Source organism: Triticum urartu, chromosome 7A (assembly GCF_056163025.1).
Source record: "Triticum urartu cultivar PI428250 chromosome 7A, HENAU_Tu73, whole genome shotgun sequence".
Lineage (NCBI taxonomy): Eukaryota > Viridiplantae > Streptophyta > Magnoliopsida > Poales > Poaceae > Triticum > Triticum urartu.
In genome coordinates this window covers 145,953,240-145,964,500 of record NC_141879.1, presented here as the reverse complement: position 1 = coordinate 145,964,500, position 11,261 = coordinate 145,953,240, and the positions used below count along the sequence as shown (strand labels likewise).

At 45.1% G+C, this 11,261-nt stretch overlaps 2 protein-coding genes across 2 annotated transcripts; both read right to left on the bottom strand.

The window, feature by feature from the left end:
* Positions 1–3,314: 3,314 nt before the first annotated feature.
* On the bottom strand, positions 3,315–10,363 carry LOC125520574 (uncharacterized). Its single transcript, XM_048685529.2, has 2 exons — positions 9,164–10,363; positions 3,315–3,682 (listed from the first exon to the last, which is right to left on the bottom strand). The coding sequence occupies exon 1, from the start codon at positions 10,103–10,105 to the stop codon at positions 9,170–9,172; it is 936 nt and encodes a 311-aa protein (XP_048541486.2). The 5' UTR covers positions 10,106–10,363; the 3' UTR covers positions 3,315–3,682; positions 9,164–9,169.
* A 95-nt stretch (positions 10,364–10,458) lies between these two features.
* On the bottom strand, positions 10,459–10,970 carry MEE9 (maternal effect embryo arrest 9). Its single transcript, XM_048685530.2, has one exon. The coding sequence runs from the start codon at positions 10,945–10,947 to the stop codon at positions 10,624–10,626; it is 324 nt and encodes a 107-aa protein (XP_048541487.1). The 5' UTR covers positions 10,948–10,970; the 3' UTR covers positions 10,459–10,623.
* Positions 10,971–11,261: the final 291 nt, after the last annotated feature.

Genomic DNA, 11,261 nt, shown 5'->3' with positions numbered 1-11,261 from the left:
TTCACCTTTCTTGGCGGAGCGGGACTGCTGCATGTACTACGCATATATACACGCTACGGGATCCACCGGCCGGGTCCTAGTCGGACGCGCACTTGACTCCTTTTTTTTTAGGGCCGCACTTGACTTTCCCCAATTTCCTTTTTCTTTTTTACCCCAAGGAACATGTGTTGGAATTGGAGAAACCCCATACGACGCTCTCTGCGTCAAGTTTTTTTTTTTTTTTTTTGAGTTGGCTCTCTGCGTCAAGTTGTGGTACAAACGCACAGACATGGCGAGGCCAGCGATTAAAAGGCCCGGCCTGTTTGCGCGTTTCATTGATCCTGGCTTTGGGAACCTTCTAGAAGGTTCCTAACAGGTCCAGGTATGTTTTTTTTCGTTTTTACCTTTTGCTGATTTTTTATCGTTTTGTTTGACTTTTCATTTTTTTTAGTTATCTGATTCTTTTTTCGTTATCTTTTTTCCCTTTCGTTTTCATTTTTAATTCCTTTTTATTCTCCTTTTTATCTATTTTTGTTTTTCAGAATTCTAAAAATTGTTCAAAATTGCAAAAAATGTTCGGAATATCAAAAAATGTTCGTACTTTGAAATTTTTGGTCACAATTCAAAAAATGTTCGTGATATATAAAAAATGTTTGCCTTTCAAACAGGTTCACAAGTTCAAAAAAATCCTGTTTTCAAATTTTGTTCACAAATTCAAAAACTGTTCGGGTATTTTTAGAAAATATTCGCATACTGGAAAAATGCTCTCCTTGTCAATAAATATACATAAGTTCAAAAAATGTTCCTGTTTTCAAATTTAGTTCATAAATTCAAAAAATGTTCCCTTTTTCATATTCTGTTCAGAGTTTCAAAAAAAATTCACAGATGCAAAAAATGTTCCCTTTTGTCAAACATGTTCTTGTTTTCAAAAAAAATTCCTTTTTCAAAAAATTTCGAGAAATTCAGAATAAATCACAATTTTAAATTTGTGTGCGAATTCAAATATTGGTTACATTTTTTACAAAACTTGTTTGTGTTTGTGAAAAAAAATTGGAATTAAAAAAATGTTGCTGTTTTTTAAAAATTTGTGCATGAATTCATACATTCTTCCGGTTTTGAAATTTGGTTATAAATCCAAAATGTGGCCAATTTTTTCAATACTTGTTTATGTTCTTAAAATTTTGTTTGGAATCTCTTTTAAAGGTATTCAGATTTTTCATGAAATGTTTGAAAAAAAATATTCGGATCTGTCAATGCAGTTTGCTCTAAATTATTTCGCGCTACTTACCAATCACTAGCGCTACCCAACTCGGGTGCTTAGGTACGTACCTCAATTTGAGGTGGACCGTGAGTTCAAATTCGAGCTAATATGCCTCATTTTTGCGGTGCTTTTTTCACCACTTGTTGCTCCTGTGTTGGCTGGCCCAGGTGGAGACTACCCTGTGCGAAGCCCTGCCTGGCCTGCCGCAGAATGCGACAGATAGGAGGTCCCTTGGAATTGATCTCGTGTTTTTTTTAGGTGTAACTAGGGATTTATTCAAAGTTTAAACAGTTTGGAATACAAATAATATCCGGGACAGTCCCTAACCACATATGGCGGCCATACAAATAATGTCTCGTGGTTTGTTGGGGTCACGTGGGTTGTGTGCCATGAGAAGTCTCCCCCTGTCACGATGTGTCGGCCCAATCGAACCAGGGTACTCTGAGCCGAGCAGCCGACGGACCTGGGCCTTGACGATGGCGCCCGGCAAATGATGCCGCACATGCCTTCCTTTTCTTTAAACCAAGAGCTACTGGTCCCTTTTTTTTATGTAACTTCAATACAATTTCGTTTGTGTTTGGGAGCTTGGCAACTCGTCATTTGAAGAACATAGTCCACTAGGTCTCCTCGCTAAGTGCTTCGCGGGGCGCCAAGCCCCGACAAGCGCTTCCCGAATCCGCTCAGGAAGAGCCGCACCCTGCAGCATTCTTCCTTCTTCGTGAAGGAAGTAGAAAATATGCGTGTAAGAGACATTAAATGCACACCATCCCGCTACTAGGACCATCGTCAGCCGCAAGGATGGGACGCAGCAGGCCCGCCTTTTTCGCTTTGGGCACCAGCGAGGCGTGTCATCCCCCAAGATCATCAACAGTGGCAGATCAAGATTCACCCATTCGGCGTGCTGCTATAGGGGCGTCCTATAGCTACATACTCGGTACGAGCGAGCATGGCATGCCCCGTCATGTCGTTCTAGTACAGACGGCCCTCACTTTCCCTTTGTTTATGCTGAACATGTGGCAACCCCCGCTGCGATAAGGGAAGAACCGAAGCAGTATAAATAGAAGAAGACTACCGCCTAGCAGATGGACTCATTCGCAACATTTTGTAGTGAACACAACAATATCATCCTTAGGCAGGAGTAGGATATTACACCGCTATGGTGGCCTAAACTTGGGTATCTCCGATGTGCTTTACCTCCAGTCATCTCCCCTCCGGCGAACGATGCCCTTGGTTTTGTAGCGTGTTCAGTCCCCGGCCGAACTCACAAAGGGTTGTTGCACACAACCCAACGTCTGCTTCCTAGACACCGACAATTTGTTCCACAAATTAACTATTGAATTGAATCTTTTTTCTATGACCTAGATATCTGCCTCATGTGTGGCATGAGCACATGGCAACTATGAACTTTTTTATGGCAAGTTTAGTGACAAGAGGATGGCAACTATAATTGTCAAGCAGGGCAACTTCCTTTCTAGAGTTTTTTTTTTCTTTTTGGATGGATACTTGAGTTGTAAATAACGCCAGGGCCAGAGCGCTTCATGCCACATGTGTAGTACTTATCATTTAGGTTGGGTTTATTTTCAGAAGATAGCTCAAAAGAACTGGCCTTAAAGAATGGTAAAGCATACATGACCAACTACAACTTTCAAGTTATAAAACATGTCCCAAAACAAACTTGATGTGTGATGGTTACACTCTAGTTGCTTCACTAATAGGGAACCGACGACAAATGTTGAGTTTTGAAATGAATCCCCAGGGAGAGCAGCACCGCATGTACGCACTCAGGCACAATTCAACTCTGGAGAAGTAGCAGCCTACAAAGAATCCACGATCCACAGGCCAGGAAAGCAAAGGGAATAATCCTACAACGCTTCAGTCCTATGGCAGCAATAGTATTATTGCCAATGACAAAAGACTGCGAAGGGGAAAGGCATTTTGTGCCTAGAAACTTAAGCAGCACAAGCTGAACTGACAGGGCAATTCCAATACAAGAACACTTTCAGTCAGGCAAATCTACGGCAGAATAAAGCATCATGTGCGAGTGCATAATATCACGAGTCGAGACGGCTGGGAATCAAACAGGAATACCGACACGTCACATCCTTGCACCCCCAAACACATGTACCATCGTAGCAGTAGTTAGCAAATGATTTACAATTTTACAGACAGACATCGATACGAAAGGTGTCACTGTCGTGGACCGGGATTCCTTAGCATATATATCTAGAACATGAGGCAAGCGGATTAGCAAAATAAGTGTCTCCCAACCTGGGTGTCTTGCAAAAGCATTAACTGGTTCCCACTTGATTAGGCGTGAACCGACACCGTAAACACCCTGTTTGGGCCTTGTGGTCAGCAACCAGGTACCGGATGGTTGATCAGCCTACAGAATAGACATCGTACCTATGAGCGTATCCAGCTATATACTCCACCCAACGCCATCTGCAAAAAAGAAATAGCTTTAGAAGCAGTTCTACTTGAACAAAAACTGTAGAAATACTAGAAAAGTACAACAAACATGTCCTATCAGTACAGGCTTTCAAATACCCGTTGCCACCTTGGGGATGACAGAATAGAATATCGCTACTGAGGTTGGCGATAAGCATAAATTGTTGGGAGTCAAGCATAGTTTGGTACTAACAAGTACAGCAGCATTTTATTAGCAAGCACATTACACCTTCGAGAGAGAATACGCTGAATCTACATAACCTGCAGTTAATAGCCAGATGTGTATGTAGGAAATTACACAGAATCTTGACTAGGTAACAAATCATTAAGTTATACACCCCAGCATTGGAAATAAACCTCTGATTTTACAGTAACAATTGTGATAGAGATGGTTGTCTTTAAATTACCGTGACAAAACAGCACACATTCACTTTTAAGACCATTTTACTACAATGGCTATAAAACAAACTCTGGTAAACACCATAACAGGGGAAAGCAAAATACCAACATAGTAACCAAAAATTCGCTTTGGCACATGGGAGCGCGTACTCCTGCCAACGGAAAAAACATTTCAAAGTGTGAAAAAACTCCAAACAAAAATTTGGCGCAAAAATCTCGACATTATATGTGTGCACGTCAAGTTTCGGAGAAAACCAACATTTTTTGTAGCTTCTGTAAAAAAGACAAAAAGATGTCTGTGAAAAGCACTTTTTAACACCAGATTTTGTCTTTTTCACACGCGACACATAACTTATCAGTTTTTCGCGAAACAACTTTGTGAGTATGTACAATATTGAGATGTACGCGCCAAATTTTTGTTCGAAGTTTTTTGCCATTTCAAAATACGTATAAAACACATTTTAAAACCAGGAGCATGCGCTCCCATGTGCCAAAATGCCACTCTCCATAGTAACAGCAAACAAATTTAAGAAACAGCTGAGAATAGGAAAAATCAGATCCATTTATAAAAGCTAAGATGGAAATCGTTTCCAGTGAGCTAAAGCTGAATTAACATGGGGCTGTTTATCACAAATAGGATGCACAAATTTCCAAACAGGTCATCTCAGTGAAAAGAAGTATATCCTGGAATTTGGGAATTAACACAACAAAGATAAGAAGGAAATTATTTGTAGCACCATGCATTCATCCACACTCCCCCCCCCCCCCCCCCCCCAAATGTGGACACAAAGGCCAAACCGCCATCGACCACGTTTTTGTTCATACTGTACTTAAAGTACTATTCATAAAACTAAGTACCATGTACAACAAGAAAAAGTGTATGCCTCATTGAGCATTAATGTGCAAAAAGACTAATGAGCATTATGACCAGATCACATACAAATCATATTATTAGATGTAAAGTGGCCAAAAGGACATTCCATTTGTACTGCAATTTAAGTGGCTAAGTAGGAAAGTGGGCGGATTAATAGAAATAATATCTGAAATAATGCCTCATGAATAGTGAAGTACTGGAGAACAATTTAGCTCCCCATTTCCTGTTGCTTTCTACAGGGATTGTTGATTTTCTTTTTATGCATTCATTCCATAAATAACAATAGCATGTGACAGGAAACATGAACATGGTGATGTCAAATTCCAGAAACTGCCCCCCCCCCCCCCCCCCCCAAACTACTTCAGCATGCCAAGTTCTCAAAGGATCTCGTAACCAAAATACCAAAACATGCAATGATAACTGATAAAGCCAAGAGGACCTAAGCATGAGTTTAGGGCTAAGCAAAGCTCAAGATAAGAGGCCAAGGAGCAAACCGGCCCATATGAAACTCAGTCAGTATTAAGCAATACCATAGAATAGAAATAAAGTTGTGGGTAGTTGTTACCCACTTGAGCTCACACCTACGGACAACTCCAACAGCATGCATCAAAACAGACACACCAAATGTCCGCGGACAAGTCCGGACATGTCGGACAGTGGTAACGGAGCCAATCATCCAACCATAGACATCAAATAAGCATCATATTCAGACAGCAGGGTGAGCCATGTGGACATAGAGGAAAACAACACATGGGTGTGGGGAGACATGTGGTCCAACTAACAAGTGAGCCAGGCAGACATCTGGACTCCCCCAAACGTTCCCCAGGTTTGGTACTGGTTTAGAGGAATTCGGACACCCGGAACGGTCCATGGACGTTTAGTGCACATCGTTGGATGGCAGTGTCCGGGCCACGCGGTCTATACATTTAGGGGCGTTTTGGTGCACGGCCTTGGAGTTGCCCTAAGCTGGACAGTCCCAAACGAATAGGCCCAAACTTTAGGCGGACAAATCTAACCTATTGATGTGACCCTCGGGCCTGTTGTTGGTTAGGTATCACCCACCTTAATCATGTGAATGGGTTATCAAGCCTAGATAATTGGGGGAGCTTTGACGTGCAAGTAGAACAGCCAAGCTGTGAAGTAGGAATTAGAGTGTTTGCCACGATATAATGGTGGGGGGGTTGATTAAGACCATGCCAACACAGTGTGCAGGACGCGAGGAGAAATCATGGTACAATTCTAAACATCTAAAGAATTTAGAGTGGCTATTATTGGCTAGCGGCTCCTCTTATTTATTCAAGTCGGTTAATTTAGGTATCCATGTGGGTCACAAAGCCATGTGAGATCACAATATATTATCTGTATTTTAAATTCCGGTTGCTATGTTCTTTGGTGAATGAGTCAAGACTGGGCTTTGTAGGGCCTTGCATTAGAACTTCATAAGAGGTGCTCATAAAAAATGGTACAACCAACAAGCATCTGCATTGCCAAAAAAAGTATGTACGTGTCAATTTTCAACTAACACAATCATTCCGACTGCCGAAGGCATAGACTTTACTGCACAGATTATTGTGTATTGTATAAACAAAATGATTTGGTTAAAAAAAAAGCAACCCCCATGTTGGGCATTAATAGTTGGCTTGACGTAAAATATGGAACACATAAAAACAATATGCGTGTTGAACCTGAGCTTAAAGGTAAAATAGTAATACACTTTGTGCATATGGGAACTAACATCACTGATCCCATTACATCCACATACCAATACCACGTCAAAATAAGAGTGCTTAGCATCGCAAACCCGAGGTAAAATAAGAGTGTCCACGCGACAAAGGTGGCATGCAAACACGAGGTAAAACTAAAGCATTGCAACTGATCTCGGAAGGACGCAACTATCTGAATGGCAAATCCTACAATGTGATGTTGGTCCATTCAAAATAATAAGGTAATGTTATTGGTGATCCACCATGAAAGGGAGTTAGATGATGACCATTCTACGTGCCAATGCCCCATGCATTCGGATTCAAGTAACTAAGCTAGGACCGCGTGTCTGGGTGAGACCAAAGAAACCCATGGAGATGAAAATCCAAGGTACAAAAAGAAAACTAGAAAAGCAATGACTTGGTGCGTCCATGAATGTTTCAAGGGCACCTGTGGCCAAGCAGCCCTCCCCTTGCCTAAAGAAGCAGCCACAGTAACCTTGTGGCTCGATACTAAAACAACATGATGGATCCAGGCAATCTTTCCTATTGAGATGCTAAAAATGAACTCATGCTGTGCCTAATTTTCTTAAGCTGTCACACTAATGTGTGCAAATGATAAGAAAAGTATTTGCCAACCTAGGCAAGAGGACCAAACAATTGTATCTGTGCCAGAAATCAACTAAACTGATGCTTAACAGTTGAATGTCTTTCATGCACTTTGTACATCCCTACTCTGTGGTGCTGCATGAGTAGTGCTGCAGGATTGCGTTTGAAGAGAAAACTGACTCTTGGATTTTGGTCTAATTGTCAGATGTAAAGCAAATTGATCAATTATGCATGTCCAATATGTTACATATGTTTGAATCAGCAATGCCATGTGCCTTGTACTGTCCAAAATGATGACACTTTAAGAGATCCTACCTTTGCCTTAGCAAGGAAGTCTAGCTAGCAGAAAGAATAGCATTCGCTGATCCGACCGAAAGCAGTACTTGGAGAAAATGATAGTTCATAATCATATCAACTCCATTTTGACTTGCTTCAAATACTTCATTTTTGTTGACTTGCCATTAAGGGTAAACCACACTACAAACACAGTTCTGCTTTGCAAGCAGAGAAAACATGAGTGTACCATCATTTTGAAATCCTACATCCCAGTACTTTAACATGAAGTGCATATTTCCAGTAGATTTATACCAACAGTTTCAAATTAATCCATGCCTAACCTAGCACATCGAGACTACACTAAAATGTGCTGATGAAATGATATTTTATAACCAGGATGGGAAGGTACAGCTTGGATGGGAAAGAAATCAAACCGCCAGTATAGTTCCACATTGCAGGTAGACTAACTAGACTAACACGTTATTATGGTGTAATTTAACACACTGGTAAAGTCACAAGAAACAGACAATAACCTAATTAGGCCAAAGTAAGCTGAATCCAGAAGGACACAACTTTCTCAGACCAGCATCGGTATAGGTCTATAGAAAACCTTCCCATCTTTAGTTACACTAGTGCAACAGAATTTTAAGATGTTGTGCACACTTACTGCTCGCAGAAAAGGAAGTGGAATACTTTGATGCCACAGATACGACTGGAAGAAACCAAATTGCAGACACAATTCTAATTTGCTATGTGTAGTAAAGCAGACACGCAAGCTGTATCACGTAGGACAACTTAATCACAATAGTAAACACGCCCTACTAGTGCGACATGATTTTAGAAAAGGGATGCAAGCTTAATGCTCGCAGAAAAGTAAGCTGGCTACAGTGATGCCACAGATAGGACTGGAAGAAACCAAATTGCAGATACAATTCTACTTTGCTAAGTATAGTATAAAGCAGACATGCAAGCTATCATGCAGGACAACTGAATCGCACTAGTGAACACACCATACTAGTGTTCAACAGAATGTCGTCCAGTGGCTTCAATGTTTATGAATCCAAATTCCTAAACTAGCTTATCGAAAATATGCCACAACTTCCTAATGTAATGATCTTAGAGATAGGACTGCAAGAAGCCAAATTGTAAATACAATTCTACTTTGCCAAGTATAGCAAAATAGACATGCAAGCTATCATGTAGGACAACTGAATCACAATAGTGAACACACCATACTAGTAACAGAATGTCATCCAGTGGCTTCAATGCTTACGAATCCAAACTGCTAAACTAGCTTATCAAGAATATCCGCAAAACTTCCTATGTAATGATCTTAGAATAGATAATGACTATTTAACCAATGGGGAAGAGAACTCCTACCGCCAATACAATTTTACATAACAAGACAACCATGCTTATTTTCGAGTTTAATCCCAAAAGTGTGCACTTCAATCAACATGCCAATTCACGACTTTAAGTTTGAACAAGACACTCTAGTTTAATCCAGTATTGAACTGATGATAAGCAGAAAATGAAACCAAATTAGTTCAAGGCAAGTTAAAGTGCAGAAGGAAAACACTCTGTTTTACAGAGGGCAGGAGAATGCGGGATTTGTACCCCGGGCTAAGGCCCTAGGCCTTTGATGGTGTCGCTGAGCAAGCCGAAGACCTCCTTTGCCAAATCATGTCGGCGCAACTGTGTGCGCATCTCGGCATCAAGCTGCCTCCTCCATCTAGTCTCGGCTACATTGCCCTCCTCTGCACCAAGTAACCCCAAACCCTTCTCCAGTGACACTCCTGACATGGCACGCCCGTTCCTCCTCCAGTACTCACCTAGCAGCTCGCTGACCAAGGGCAGCCTCACCGACACCGCCACAGGCACATCCGCGCCAGTATATTCCTCATCTGCGTCCTCCTCCTCGGGCTCTTCTGCTTCTGGGAGATCCTCTGCTGAAGGCGCGACCTCGGTGCCCCAGAGGTCAGCAGAGAGGGCGCGCACCCGGCGCTCGTGCGGGGTGCTGGTGGGCGGCAGCGCCGTGTTGCAGAACTTGCTCTTGAGGCGCTTGAGCTTGTAGTAGACCTTGGCCTGGTTGATGTGCGACGAGAGGGAGTCCCTGAGGGACTCGTAGAGCCCCTCGACGTCCGGGAGCCGCGGCGCGATGCCGTAGCGCGCCCGGAAGGAGATGGCGCCGTTGAGCAGCGCGATCTCGTCGGCGTCGGTCCAGAGCTTCTGGGCGGCCCCGTGGCCGCCGAGGCCGAGCCCGCCGCCGCCGCCCGAGGAAGAGGCGGGCGCGATGGCCTGGGAGAGCAAGGCGGAGTCCGGGAAGGAGCGGGGCTTGCGCTTGCGCTCGCTCTTGCGGGAGGGCGCCGAGCCGTAGTAGTCGGCGCGGGGCCTAGGGTTAGGGTTGGGCGAGCGGCGGCGGTCGCCGGAGCGGGAGCGGGACTTGGAGCGCTTGCTGGGGCGGGGCGGGGAGGCGCGGAGGCCGGCGTCGGCGTCGGCGGACGCGTCGTCGTCCATCTCGGCGGACGCGCGCGGCGAGGGGCGCTTGGAGGAGGGCATCGGCGGCGGGCGCGGGATTCGAATTTTTGGTGCGGGGTTTGGGGGGGGATTGGGAATCTGGGGGAGGTTGGGAGCCGAAGCGGAAGGGGAGTGCGGGGGCAGGCGCCGAGGAAGGCGTCGGAGTGGCAGCACGCGCTGCTGCGCCGGAAAGAAACTGGCAAGGTGCGGTTTTTCCGCTCGCGGTTCACTGTCGCCATCTGTTGGACTTGGACCCGTGCACTCGCAGGTCGCACCTGGTCTGGCGGTGCACGAACGGCACGGAGCCGCCACGGACCAGTCCGTGTGCATCCGTTCGGAAATGACACTACACATGCCGATGCGCACAGCCATGGACACGAGGACAACAACGCAGGTGCTCTGCTCACTAGCTCTGGTGTCCATACGAGTATAGTACATCATCATAGTCATAGTCTCATAGCCCAGCCATGCAGCCAGGCACATAGGAGTACATACATGCTCATGGGAGTGTACCGATCGATCTTGCGGTGCGTGCGCGCACAGATCTTTCCCGCTCGATCTCACGAGGGGCGTGTCCCGGACGTCGCCTCGAAGGCCATATCCATGGCCGCCATGGCCGCGGACAGCGCGTCGGCCTCGCCGGACGAGCCGCGGTACTTGCCGACGGCCGCGCCCATGACGGCGTTCAGGTGGCCCTGAGCGGTCTCCACGGCCGCCTCGGTGCCCCGGGCCACCGCCTCGTGCTCCGTCTCGGCTGCCGCCCACGAGGCGTGCGCCTCGCCCTCGAAGAGCGCGAGGACGCCGGCAAGCCGCGCCGGGTCGAAGCCCCGGCCGTGGAGAGCCATGTCCGCGACGGCAGAGAGTTGCTCGAAGAGTGCGTCCATGTGGTACCGTTTCTCTTTCCGTCTTGCGCACCTTGGTCGTGCTGGATTTATATATGCACGGGAGGTGGTCGACCGCGCTGCGCGTAGTGTGTATCGTATCTGTTCTGTTCTTGCGGGAGCGGAGATCCGACATTCCAGCTTGGTTGGTTGCGGCGCCTTTCGATGAGCAAGGAGAAGCTTTCACGTCCTCATTGACTTTTCCTAAGGTTTTCATTTTTAATTATTTTTAAAGTAAGAGCAAGATTAATAATATAGCCAACGCTCGGCTATAAAAATTTGCCATGTCACCGAGCCAAACCTAACATGGGCTATGT